This window comes from Lepidochelys kempii, chromosome 10 (assembly GCF_965140285.1).
Source record: "Lepidochelys kempii isolate rLepKem1 chromosome 10, rLepKem1.hap1, whole genome shotgun sequence".
NCBI lineage: Eukaryota > Metazoa > Chordata > Testudines > Cheloniidae > Lepidochelys > Lepidochelys kempii.
The window spans coordinates 27,502,115-27,516,911 of record NC_136389.1 but is presented as its reverse complement, the minus strand read 5'-3'; the positions used below and the strand labels follow the sequence as shown (position 1 = coordinate 27,516,911).

At 40.1% G+C, this 14,797-nt stretch overlaps 1 protein-coding gene across 30 annotated transcripts in view; it reads left to right on the top strand.

Annotated features, from left to right (window-relative positions):
• Positions 1 to 14,797, top strand: part of RBFOX1 (RNA binding fox-1 homolog 1) — a 2,430,619-nt gene that overhangs the window by 2,300,287 nt on the left and 115,535 nt on the right. For all 30 annotated transcript variants that reach the window (XM_073362506.2, XM_073362502.2, XM_073362531.2 and 27 more), the window contains one exon: positions 4,494 to 4,547. In XM_073362506.2, coding sequence (XP_073218607.2) covers positions 4,494 to 4,547 — 54 coding nt within the window. The remainder of the gene's footprint in view (positions 1 to 4,493; positions 4,548 to 14,797) is intronic.

The window sequence follows — 14,797 nt, the reverse complement described above, 5'->3', positions numbered from 1 at the left end:
TGGTTTAAAGACTTCAAGGTGCAGAGAATCCTCCAGCAAGTGACCCGTGCCCCACACTGCAGAGGAAGGTGAAAATTGTGTTGATAAAAGCATTTCCCACATAATTTGAAGCTTTCTCTTGAACTTCTTGTCCTGTGTTCCTCATTTTTAATCTTTTCTCTGGTTGCGAAAAATCAGCAATCAGACATGTAAGCCCATGTAATGACCTAGGTTTGTAGTGCTTGTTCAAAGTATCACACACAGGCCCGCCAACGGGGGTGGGGGCAATTGCCATGGGCATTTAAAAGGGCCGCCGGCAGCACAGCAGGGCTAAGGCAGACTTCCTGCCCACCCTCTCTCTACTCCGCACTGCTCCTGGAATCAGAAAGCACATCCCTGCGGCCCTTCGGGAGGGGGGGTCTCCATGCGCTGCCCCTGCCCCAAGCGCCGACTCTGCAGCTCCCATTGGCTGGGAACTGTGGCCAATGGGAGCTGCGGGGGTGGCGCCTGCGGGTAGTGGCGCACGGAGACCCCCTGGGGCCGCCTCCTAGGAGCCGCTACCAGAGAGCTCTGCCAGTCACTTTCAGGAGCCGCCTGAGGTAAGCGCCGACCCCCTGACCCTCTGCACCCCTACTGCCAAACTCACCCCACAACCAAACTCCCTCCAAGAGCCCACACCCTGGACCCCCTCCAGAGCCCAAACTCCCACCCAGAGCCTGCACCCCACACCCCCTCCTGCACCCAAACTCCCTCCCAGAGCCCTCACCCCCTCCAGCACCCAAACTCCCTCCCAGAGCATGACCCCTCATCCCCTCCCACACCCAAACTCCCTCGTAGAGCCTACATCCGACATCCCCTCCTGCACCGCAACCCCCTGCCCCAGCCTGGTGAAAGTGAGTGGGGGTGGGATGGAGTGAGCAGGGGGCAGGGCCTCAGAGAAGGGGTGGGACAGGGGCATGATCTCAGGAAAGGGGCAGGGTAGGAGATGGGCCAAGGGTCTTTGGATTTGTGCGATTAGACGGTTGGCAACCCTACTGGGCGGACATGTGGAAGCCCTGGCCGTGTAATTGCTACCACCACTGGTCATGCAAGTTTATGCTAGCAGATAGATGGATTTTTGTTACTTACCTTGTGCTTGTCATTTCTTTTGGAAATATAGCTGCTTTTTAATTGTGAGTTAGCTGCCTGTGAGTAAGGAACATGCACTAGACTGGCAAAGTGACTTTCAGACATCTTTAGATTCTGTCGCCTATCGTGTCCCATATTTAAATCCAGGAAGGTTTATTCTTCAGTCTAATGCTCATTTTATAATTTAAGGCATGAGACTGAAACCTACGGGCTTATAGGGCACACAGGCTTGCATAAGTGGTATTAGAGTTGGGACTTCAACTGTGAGACCAAGGAACACAAGCACAAGTCGGGAAAGGGATATAGAGAGGTGCTGCAAAACTCACCTTTGCATTGCCTTGATACTGGCACTTCGGTATGCTGAGCTAGTTCCTAAGAATCTGAAACCACAGCCAAACATAAGCTCAATGAAGGGGTATCCTTGCCATACCCCTTTCCTCCAGCCATGCCCAGTATGCAAACAGCAAAGAGGAAAGGTCTTGTAAGAACCTCTATGCCAGTAGGGTATCCCTTTACAATGGGAGGTTTCAGAGTAGCAGCCCCTTGTCAGTCTGTATCCGCAAAAAGAAAAGGAGGACTTGTGGCACCTTAGTCTCTAAGGTGCCACAAGTCCTCCTTTCCCTTACAATGGGGTAATCCTGTCATGGCTAGTTATGCCAACTATACAGCCAGAGTCTACTGGCAACATGGAGCAAAGCAGATGCACCACACTAGCATATCTGGCCTTAGAAGTGGAAAATGTCCTTTGATGTTACGTCCATCTTCCTGCCAAAGCAGGATAGCTTTCTACAGTACATGATTGCTCCCTACAGTGCACTTAACCTATATTTCTTTGGATGACTATAAAGATTTATTTTTTCACAGTTGCAGCTTTTAGAGTTTCAACATGAGGGGGAGATTAGTGTTGTGACAATAAGGAAAATGCATCAAACTGCACCCACTGGGGAGAATTTGCCTCATCCAACTGCTAAACCGGGGTTCTTTGACAGTTCCTTGCTCCTATCATGCTTGATTAACCCACACAGTTATGGGCCAGTACGTACTTCATTGACAAGATAAAGTAAAGTTTAATGGTTGTTATTTTCATGATGAATGAAGTCTTTCCTGTCTTAGCTACAAAAAGTTCAATGGTACAGCCATCGGAATGGGAAGGAAATGAAATATGGTCGTGACTTTCAGCTGTGAGCATCCATCTGCATCTACCAGGATATTTTTTTCTCTTGGACAAATTGAGTGCCCATTCGTGTTAGTTCAAAGCTGAGCAATATGTGTCATCCCCTTTGACAGCAGAGACTGAAGGATCTGAAATTCACTCAAATCACACATCTTTTGGACTGCACTAGTCAGGGATCTCCAAGGAGAAAACTTAGGGTTGGGGTTAGGGTCAAAATACCCTTCAGTAGCACTTTTAAAACCAAGGTGTTCATGAAAATTCACAAGAAAAAATTAATAAGTCACCATGGCTCGACCAATTTCCAACTTAGGTAATTACATTCTGGATATTTAAGGCATATGTTATTTGCTCCTGAAGTGTAGATTACATATAGTATTGTTCTTCACTATCCATTTTATCTTATCAATGAATTGTTTTTATAGAAGAACACTCATCACTTGGGCTCTGACATTGATGAGTTGCTGTTTTCTGAAAAAAACACTTATTGAGTCTCATGCCAGAGATGGCTACATTTCAGTGATAGATGAAGGGGATTCCAATATGTTATAGTTCAGGGATGAGCTGCACTTGTGATCTCACATTAAGTCTCTCTGTTGGCACTCCTTTCAAGTGTGAGGGCACTTGTTTCAAGTGCAGTTTGCATTTACTTCTCTGAGAGTGGAACCCTGTGGTTCACCCCACTTTTAAACTGGATCACCGAGCTACAGCACTCCCTGTTTACCAACCATATTTATCTCCATCTCGCCCAAACATATTTATCTCCAGCAGGTCCAGCAAGATTTCATCTCTGCTATGGAATCCTTTCCAGGAGCAGTGATCAGCTAGTACACGCTGTGTTCAAAACAGAGTATGAATTATTTATCCATAGAACATTGCAAGGAGAGAGAACAAGTTAAAAATATCAAAAGCCTAAATGCATAATGCCTCAGCCAAAACTTAACCTTTCCTTGACAGGTTAATTCAGACTTCTGATTAACTCAGGCACGCCCCCTTACCTCCCAACCCCTCAAGCACTGAGGTTGGGTGAGTCAGGATGCCTCCTGCAACTGCTGCCCCTTGGACAGCTCCACCTCCCGCAAGTCTGTGTGTGTGCTTGTCTTATTTTATCCAATTCAAACTACCTTTGTCTGACCTGGGACCCTGACCCTGGTTTTAATTAGTTTATGGATTTCTCCAGAGGACATCTGAAGCAGTCTGGAAATGGTGGCTTCCCTGTATTATCTATATGAGCAGCAGGGAATTTGCATTGTGCATTGCTTTGGCTTATTGCAGGATTTAACTCTTAGTCACCTTTTATGCATCAGTAAAATAACCACAATTATATATAGACGTATAATTATCTAGCAGTCTATCTAGCTATCAGTAACATTAATAAAAATTAACACAGATAATTTGCACATTCCTCACACTATATATAGGCCCCACTCCTGCTTAAAAATCAAAACAATGGCAAATCTGTGTTTGACTCCAGTGATGCAGGATCAGGATCATAGTTTTTAAGTACAGGATTTTCAGATGAAATATCTTATACAAATATGAAATACCACTCTGTGCATACAGATTTGTTTAGGGTTTCTTCCCTTTTTCTGCTGCCTCTGAAAACCTGGGATCCAAGTCATCTCATGTCCCAAGTGAAAGATCGCTTTCAGTGGGCACCTGTTAACTCAGGAGAAGATGGGAGTGTGATGGGGAACCTTTCACATAGCTTGTCACGCTTTTTCAATAATTGTCAGTCTTTGCTGAGGCAAGGCTTGAAATAGATATGTTCTCACATCTCCGGATTGAAGTGTTGTAGGAAAGCTCTGTGGGGAAGCTTAAGTGGCTTCTGCCTACAATGCACTGTTTACTGTCTTGAGCCAATGCTTACCAGTCTGTGTTTTATGAGCATTAGCATTCACAAAATATAACCACCACTCCAGGGAAAAAAAGCCAATACTTTATACAATCCTCAGTTCTCACCATTTATATTTCATGGTGACATAGCCAGACCACTGCATATTTAAAGATAAACAGTTCAATCATTTCTTCAATATATAAATACTGTGATCAAACTTACATATCTACATACAACTTCCACTAAATCTACAGGATCCTGAAATAACAGCTTCATACTCCCATTTTCTTTATAGAAATTTAATATTTATTAATAGTATTTATTATTATAATATTTACTCAATCCTTTTTCTGTTGTTGTTTTGTTTTTTTGCTGTAGGCTGGAAATTAAATCCAGTTGTCGGTGCAGTTTATAGTCCAGAATTCTATGCAGGTAAGAGTACCACTATACTTGTTAGTTTTATCTTGTTTTGTTGTTGTTGAAAGTGTACAAAGTGTTTTGAGTATGAGTTCATTTATTTCACATTGCCTGCCGATCATTAAAAAGTTTATAATGAAGGTTTCTACCAATAACCTGAGCAAATTAAAATCTACCCTTACAATACATTCAAGTATATGACTGTTATTTAATATTACATAATGATAATAATAATTCTCTGTGAAATGCACACTAATATATAGACTATATATAAACACATTCACTTTTGCCTAAGGAGTAGTTTAGACTAATACTTAATAGTAAAACAGGAAAATATAACCATAATCATTTTATTTCTTTTAAGTATTAGTTTTAAAGTTTTTTTTCAATGTTTTGTTTGTAAATTTTTTGTATATGCAATTTTAGACCTATTTGGGAAAATGACAATTGACTCTGGGAGCTTGACTGGGTGTTACTCCATTATTTAAGTTATTTAGTATCATAGCAGTTAAAAGGGAACACACCTATTTGTTCATGAAGTCTAACCCACCTCCAGTGTAGGATGAGATCCCCCCCAAACTGAGAATGCGTGCCATTTTAAACTGATACTTCATTTATTTTGGGCCAGCTGGCATGAGGGAATTATTTAACTTTTCAGATTCAGTGTTTTACTTGTGCATAAACAATTTTTTTCCAGTTAGAGTGGAAAAAGCCTTTAGCAAATGGAATATCTTAATATATTCTTTGACAATTTCTTTGCAAGTAGAAGTACAGATTAATATGTGCAAGTGTATTTATCTGAAAATTACAGATTCCAAAAGGTGCATCTAATCCTAAAAATAACTTAAATCTTGTTAGTGTTATACCTGTGGAAACCACCTTTTATCTATCGAATCTACAGCGTGGCCAAGTCCTGCCCTGGAGTACATGGGCTCCGATCTCATTGGGAGTCAATGGGATTGTGCCTGCATCCATCTGAATGCAGAATTGGGCCATAATCAGAAACATCTATAAAAAGTGCTGTGAAACCATAACACTTAGGATTGACAACTTTCTAATTGCACAAAACCGAACAGCCCTGCCCTGCTCCTTCTCCGAGGCCCCTTCATCTCACCTCCCTCCATCGCTTGCTCTTCCCTACCCTCACTCACTTTCACCGGACTGGGACAGGGAGTTGCGGTGTGGGAGAGGATGAGTGGGAGGGGATGAGGGGTTTGGGGTGCAGGAGGGGGTGAGGGCTCTCGTTGCAGGTGTGGACTCTGGGGTGGGGTTTGGGGTGAAGGAAGGGGCTCCAGGCTGGGGCAGGGGGCTGGAATGTGGGAGAGGGTTCGGGGGGGGGGGGTCCCAATGGCGCTTACTGCAGCTCCTGGGAAGCAGCCACCAGGTCCCTGCAGGGGTGGCCAGGGAGGCTCCACATGCTGCCCTTGCACCCACAGGCACCACCTCCGCAGCTCTCACTGGCCACGGTTCGCGGGGGGTAGGGGCAGCGCACAGAGCCTTCCTGGCTGCCCGCGCATCTAGGGACTGCAGGGACCTGGCAGCCACTTCTGGGAAACACATGGAGCTAGGGCAGGTAGGGAGCCTGCCTTAGCTCTGGACCCACGTTGCGCCACCGACTGGACTTTTAACAGCCCAGTCGGCGGTGCCAACCAGAGCCACGTGGGTCGCTTTTTGACCGGGCGTTCTGGTTGAAAACTGGACGCCTAGCAATCATAATAACACTTAAACTCCAGTTAAGGCCTGGTCTGAAGCCCACTGAAGTTAGTCTCTCCGTTGACTTTGAATCAGGCCCTCAGAACACAGCTGACTGCCATTTTGAAGAGATTATCTGTTGAAAGTGAGTAGTTGAACTGCAAAAGGCAAGCAGACACTGTGTATTTAAAAGATTCCAGTTGGTACTGAAATCATGTAAGTCTTTTGTAGGCCCCTAAGCCATACGTGAATCTTATACTAAACTAGTTTAAGTAGCTCTATCCCTATCTTTCCATGTGTCTGTTTTTACATGGGTTTTGTATGTATATGAGGTACCAACAAGCTTTTTTATTTTTTTTTCTAAACCAAAAAAGTAGATACTACTACTACTCGCTCAGCTAACTAAAACATTGCAGGACATGTTTAGTTCATATTCTTTGAAAACTAACTTTGAGCTAAGACCAGAAATAGAGTGTTTCATCTCAAAAGAAGATACATAGCTGTCACTAAAATGATTACTACCAGCAAATGCTGTAATATATATATATATATATATATATATATATATATATATATAAATATAAATGAGTAGACAGCAACAGTCAAACATTTTTTCGGGGAAAACAAACATGTTGAACAAGAGCAATTTTAAATACGCATATTCAAGTCAAAGGAAGCTGCCTGGGCACATCAAGAGCAGAATTTGGTCTATAGTGTGTTAATAAGCATTAAAGTGATGTATTGGTGGGGTGCACCATTGTGGTATTAAAATAGTACTGAAATGTATAAAGGTATTTAAATAGCTTAATTCCTAGCTTAATTCTTAATTTAATTCAATGGAATTAAGTTATTTTAGCTCTACTCTAAGCATAGGCAGGATTTATTTCCCAGTTTTGTGTGTGTCTATAAGTCAAAATAGAGAATGTGACATTGATCTGGTTTATATATTTAGCCAACCAACCCTGAACCTGCATGAATTAGGAAGTCAGAGTCATTAGTCGTTTTATATAAATGACTTTGTGTTAATGACAAATATCATAATATTCTCATAGTGCAATTATTGATTTTTCTCAAGCTTATGCAGAATTAACAACCTGGCTTCTAATTGTCTCACAGACTAGGGCATGAAGAGTTCACATATTTTTGTAAATTAAAATCAATATTTTCAATCTCTCCTAAAGGTAATTTTCCTAATTTAGTGGACATTTCCCTAACATTTATTTTGTCTTTTAATTATAAAATGGCAGGTTATTGATTTTTGTGTATAACCTCTTCAAGTCCCAAGTGCATTTTTACTGCCAACACAGGGAGGTGTTTGCCCCTCTTAATGAGAAGCTTTAATTACCATTAGAACAGTATTAATTTAGTTTTATGAATTATGACATGTTGCCTACCACATCCTAAAAAGCTCTTATCAAGACACTTTGTTTTTTTTTATTTTTATCTGAAATTTTATTCCATTCATACATACAGACAATTTTTTTTAAACTGCACATCAAACTCCTATGTTGTTAGTGCCTTTAAAATACTGAATGAACAATAATGTTTCCCACAGACGTATTTAAACTTGGTTGAAAAGCAGTGCATTATTTTTTTTAAAAAGAAGTATGTTAGATCTCCTAATGTGGTAGAAAATAAAACAGTAAAACAGCAACGTAGTGTCTGCCCACAATAATCAAACTGGACAGTCTCTACGTAAAAGAATAAATGGACACAAATCAGATGTCAAGAATTATAACATTCATAAACCAGTCGGAGAACACTTCAATCTCTCTGGTCACGCAATCACAGACATGAAGGTCGCTATCTTAAAACCAAAAAACTTCAAATCCAGACTCCAGCGAGAAACTGCTGAATTGGAATTCATTTGCAAATTGGATACTATTAATTTAGGCTTAAATAGAGACTGGGAGTGGCTAAGTCATTATGCAAGGTAGCCTGTTTCCTCTTGTTTTTTCCTACCCCCTCCCCCAGATGTTCTGGTTTAACTTGGATTTAAACTTGAAGAGTGGTCAGTTTGGATGAGCTATTACCAGCAGGAGAGTGAGTTTGTGTGTGTATGGGGGTGGGGGGGATGTGAGAAAACCTGGATTTGTGCAGGAAATAGCCCAACTTGATTGTCATGCACACTGTGTAAAGAGTTGTCACTTTGGATGGGCTATCACCAGCAGGAGAGTGAATTTGTGTGGGGGGGTGGAGGGTGAGAAAACCTGGATTTGTGCTGGAAATGGCCCACCTGATGATCACTTTAGATAAGCTATTACCAGCAGGACAGTGGGGTGGGAGGAGGTATTGTTTCATATTCTCTGTGTATATATAAAGCCTGCTGCAGTTTCCACGATATGCATCTGAGGAAGTGAGCTGTAGCTCACGAAAGCTTATGCTCTAATAAATTGGTTAGTCTCTAAGGTGCCACAAGTACTCCTTTTCTTTTTGCGAATACAGACTAACACGGCTGTTACTCTGAAACCAATAATTGAATGGTTTGGCATATTGTGCCATTCTGTCCTATGTCATTTGCAGAGGAGGCAATAAAACTTTTGAAGACCTTGGAATTAGAAATAAGGTTTTAAGATGGATAAGATTTTTACTTTTTTAGTTTAATTATGTTTTCCAGTACTACCATGTTAAAATTTAACATGGAAAATACCTTCTACTTCACATTGTTGTATGCAGTGTTTTGTAGCTGTGTTGGTCCCAGGATTTAGCGAGATAAGGTGGGAGAGCTAATATCTTTTATTGGACCAACTTCTGTACTGAGACAATGTTTTGTGCAAGCTCGAAAGCTTCTCTCTCTCACCAACAGGAGTTGGTCCAATAAAAGATATTACCTCACCCACACCCACCCTCTCTACTACTTCACAGTCAGTGCAAGAAGTTCCTTTTGCCTGCTAATAAATGATGAAAAATTTCGCCACTTTGGAAATGAAAGATGATATATCTACAGAGAAACTGTTGATTTAGAGCACCTTTAATCTTCATAAATAAGTAAAAAAACAGAAGGTTATACAAAGCTGTCTGGATGGCACTGATGAATGGCAGATTCACCCGTTTCTCAATTGCTGGTGAAGACACACGCCGCAAGGCTTAACCACATTGTACATCATATCTGCCAACTCATTTCTGTGATTAAATATTCCATCAGTGCGGGCTATAAGGCAGTAAAGCTTAACAAGATTCATAAGATGCACCACTTGAATACACATAACTCACTTCCTTGGATGGAGAACACCCCGCATGCACAAGAAAATTAGAATTGAGTTAAATTACTCCATAAGACAAGATCAATAAAGAAAGGAAAAGATCCCCTAATGCAATGCAAATCTAAGATATAGTTATGTCCTGATAACTTGAAGCAGACAATTAAAGTCAAAAGTGGAGAAATATAATGTGAATAAACTCTATAATCCTGAAGATAATGGTAAACAGTAGGACTAGTGACATGATTGTTATTGCTCCACCTTTTTCTCTAAGTATACTATAAAAGCAGACCTTTCATTAAGAAAATGTGTGAGAGATAAAATGGAGCAAGAACAGAGATACACGACAGACCCTGCATATGCAAGTAATTATTTCCCTGTGAAAGATATTACAGCAAAACTATTTTTTGTCCTACTGAGTAGCTTTATAAGTCTTTTTATAAGTGGCTTTGAAATGATCATGGCTGAAGCAAATTAGAACATCAAGAAAGTATGGCTGCTTTTTGCCAGATGATAACATTAATAGCAATGTGATAGTAATGGTTTAATATTTTGGTTTGGGTGTGTACTTTGATGACCAGTCTGGCAGGACAACGATGTACTACTGAGGTATCTTTTGGAATACAGCTGTTGTAATTAGGATTTCTAACAAAGCACTCTAACAAAAGACCGTAGAGACTATACCACAACATTGGCAAATTGCCACAACCTTTTCACCCAAGATCTTTGTAAAGCACTTCAGCAATATTATGCTGAAGGCAAAAGTCCTGAGGTTTATCAGATGAAACCCATTAACTGTTTTTTTTTTGTGCTCAACTGTTAATATACACACTTTATAATCAATATGTAGGGTTTTTTAAACTTGCATTGTCTTCAGATAGACCTCTTTCAACTAATAAAAACATACTGTTTGGAATGAGAGCCTCCTCTGCTTTAATGAGGAAGTTTCTGTACCAGATTTCTTCAACAAGAAGTATTTGACAGAGATGCCATTGCCATTTCAGTATAATTTTTTCAGAACACCATTTTAAAAGGGTACAGGCCAACTCCTCCCAAGGAATCGCAGGGAGAAGTACTGTCCTGTTTGTCTCACATGTACATTTTCACAAGTTTTTGTTTTATTTATACATCTAACTAATTTTAAATACATTCCAGGGTGACTACTAAATAAACTGTATTAAGCTAAAGCCTTCTTCCCATCATTATTGTGCTGAAATACAGTTTCCAGGGTACAGATTCTTATCTCCATTTGGAGGAGTGTTCTACTGGAACACTAGTTCTTCTATAAATCTTCTCTACCTCGTCTAAAAAAAGAGATCTTGGAGTTATTGTTTGATAGTTCTCTGAAAACACTCAAAGTGCAGTGGCAGTCAAAAAAGTGAACAGAATGTTGGGAATCATTAAGAAAGGGATAGAAGATAAGACAGAAAATATCATACTGCCTCTATATAAATCCACGGTACGCCCACATCTTGAATACTGCATGCAGATGTGGTTGTCCCATCTCAAAAAAGATATATTGGAATTGGAAATCCTTCATGAATTTATCTAGTTCTTCTTTGAACCCTGTTATAGAAAGGGGGCTTCTGTTCTCTTCCTTGGGCCCTGCACATGGTCCAGGGTTCTGAGAAAGGAAGGTGTGGGAACCAGGGCTGGTTGGGCTGGGGAGGATTCATTTTGTCATCTGTGCAGCTGTGGCATGGAAAAGTTAATACACCTCTTGGGAAGCTGTTACTAGACGTAGTCCATTGAAGCTGCTCTGACAAGCAGCTGCTGCAGGAGGTGCAGGGCCTCGGACTGGATGGTTCTGACCCTCCTGCATATTCCCTGGTATCCATCAGATTTTGGGGCGGAATAGGAGCTAAACCTTCCGCTTCCCACCAGATGATACGATCCAGGGGAATCTCTGTGAGGAAACTCTTATATAGTTTCCCTTGGAAAAAGTCTTGTTCCAAAGCTTTTACTGTGAGAGAGGATGATCTGGCCCTTAATTATCTTTACTAAAATAACTTGCGGTGAGGAAGGGAAAAATAATACACGGGTGCTTTCAGAAGTGACCAGTGTTATTCATATGTGAAATGATAATGGAATAGTTAAGCATTATCTGCCTTAGTAAAGGATTTGGCTGCTAAAAATGAAGAACAGCAACCTATTATTCAGTCTGCCATTTCAGTACTGAGCTCTGTGATTCGCCACATGTCTGGTATGTAGAGAGCTATTGTTATATCCATTTTACAGACAGGGAAACTATTTTTGTAAAGCATGATTCTTTAAATACACCATACAAACAAGATTCCCATTCTTGGTTCTCTACAAGAAAGGTAAGAACAATTTTCAGCCTGCTGAGGTACTGACAGGTGAGCAGGAGAACCACCTACCTATCCCATGTTCTGTTATAACTGCCTCAGCTCCCTCCAGAACCTTCACAGTCAGCTCCTTTCCAGCCACAGTCTGTGCCAGACTTTGTCCGATGCTGCTCTTTTCTTCTGATGGCTCCACTTGAGAGGGTTCTCCCACCTCAGTAATAATATAGTCTTCTCTAAATTAATCACCCCACTCCTAGCTGTCATGTTTGCCTTTGAAAATCTGTCCCCAGCATGGTAGTTCATGTGGAACATAGGGGTGGGTCTAGTGCTCCTTCCCAACCATCAGTGCCTCAGAACACTAAAGCATTTGAAGTGCTAGGAGAGCTCCAACTTGTCTCACAGTTGAAAGCTGAGATCCAAGAGTGGAAATCCTTTTTTAATGATCTCGTCAAAGAAGTAGGGTTTGGTAAGTAATTTCCCATTGTAGCTTTGTTTTATGCTTTAAAAATTTTTATAATTTTTTATAAAAAAATATTTGTTTATAATTAACATAGGAACTATTGCTATATATATATTATGCAATTATGCACATAATTATGCACATAATTAAGCACATAATTATGCGGGGGAGGCAGGAAATTGCTGAGTAAATGGAAATTTGTTCAAGAGAGGACTTGCACCTTTTTTCTCTTGTAGTGTCTGAGCACTGGGGGTTTTATCCCTATGCTAATCTTTCAGTCTCTGAGCACTGCGGTATTTCATTTAGCAGAGACGGGTGTCCTAAAAACACCATTACATGAGTGAATGAACCATGTTTCACACAGAATCTTATGAGGCTAAATGATTGTTTATACTACAACTTTAGATCCTCAGATAAAAAGTTCACTGTATAGTACATGCAAAGCATAACTTTTGTACAGTCATATTGTGGTTTCTCTCTCTCTCTATATATATATATATGTCAATGTACTTTGCAATCTGATTAGATGTGTGACATACCAGGGTACAATCCAGACTAGTTGGGGGCTGTGTCAGCCCTGGCCTGCTAGCCTGAATGCCTTCCAATGCCTAGCTATAGTAGCTCCCACCTGGGCTGCTCACAGTCTTCCAGCGTGCAAGCCACACCCTGTGTGTCTGTGTGTAACTGCAACCTGTCAGTTACACCCTGGCTCTCACCAGCCTCAGCTATAATGCAGAGTCAACCCAACACACCCCCAGTCCTGGATTTCCCCCCCCACACACACACACACACTAAATGTATGTCCTGTACTGCCCTGCCCTCCCCTGGACAGTGCAGATATTTTAAGTCTATTATTCCTTTCAAGGAATAATATACCAACTTATTATCTTAAATAGAGTTACCCAGACACTTCAATTTAAACTCACTGGATTAGATAAAATGGTAAAACAAGTTTATTAACTACAAAAAGGGAGATTTTAAGTGAGTATAAGTAATGGGACATAAGTCAGAAATGGTTAGAAGATAAAACACTTACTTGTGTCTAATTTAACAAAAATATATTGTATTCAAGCAAAATGTCTCACCACATGTTTCCAGCAAAGTTATTGAACCCTCTTCTTCCTCCCCCCCACCCCCAGTCCAATGGCTGTTTGCTGTTTTCCTCTATCATCTTAGGTACAATGCCAGATACAGAAAGTGGAAGAGAGAAGGGGGTCCCTTGGGGTGTCCCCTCCTTTTTATAGTTTCAATCCCTCTCTTGAAAAAACATTTCCAGCTGACAACCAGGAGACAAATAGTCTGTGTGGAAGGATATTTCCTGCTGCTTTTTTCTACCTGTGTGAACTTCCTTTGTTTTCCCTTCCTGCTTGATGACTCTGTTTTCTGCCTTAAATGTTAATTAAGGCAAGCACACATTCTTTTGTTTAGGACAGACCTATTTGCTGACTTATTCCTGCCTTGAGTATATGGAACTGGACTAGAAGACCTTGAGGTCCCTTCCAGTCCTACAATTCTATGATGATTCTGCTTCGGCAGGGCAGTGGGGTTTGGAAAATGTGTTATAACTTTACATACAATGTTGCCACACATATTTTATCAGGATAATACTGACCAGCAAATTATGAGTTTTCAAATTATATCTCACAAGGCATACCTTATACAAAGATTATTACATTAGTGTGTAGGATGTGAATAGAGGAGTCTATTCCATTACAATATGCCTTTAGTTTTGATCTTTGCTGTCAACTAAGCAGTTTCTCCCTCTAAATTTATTCTAGGACATTATTAGTTAAACAGATTAAGTTGTTTTCTAAATACAGACAAATTAACTAAATATTGTTTAATATCCCTTATGTTAATTATACCTAGATGTTCATTTTCAGAGCATAAAACAAAGCTGTAACCACAGTTTAAAAAATGTAATGTTAAAGTACTATTATACAAATGGTAAAATCCCAGTTAGATTCACAACACTGATGACAGTTAATGCATTTCTAAAACTTCTGTGGAGCTGTTATAACCCATTACAGTCGAAATATTGGTTTATGAAAAATTAATAAAGCCAGTAGAAAATGGAATTCAACATCTGTACTAGCTATTTACACAGAAAGAATCACCCAGAATTAATTATGCCTTATGCTATGTTATAATGAGTTTTTCATTAAAATGTATACTATTATGGAAACTAAACAAGGATTATTCAAAGAATAATGCCAATGGCTGTTATTTTTTTGAGAGATTAAATTAGTTAATTGATTGTACATTTAAAATGGAAAGGTTAATCAACATATATTTATCATTCTGTTAAAATCTGCATATTTTTTGGAAAAATACATAAATATAACCAATCTTCCGATGTTAAATATGTGAATATCCTGTATATGTGTCCTGTATATGTATCCTGTGTATAGTATTAATTATAAAGTGCAGTACAATAAGGGTTTGATCCTGCTCTCATCCAAATCTATAAAAGAATTTCCATTGACTTGATTCATGTAGGCTTAACTATAGGGAAGTTTACAGTAGGAACTGGTGGAAAGTGCTAAGCAAAGGACTAAATCAATGGAATTTTGACCACTGCTTTCAACAAAAATATTCCCCAAACCG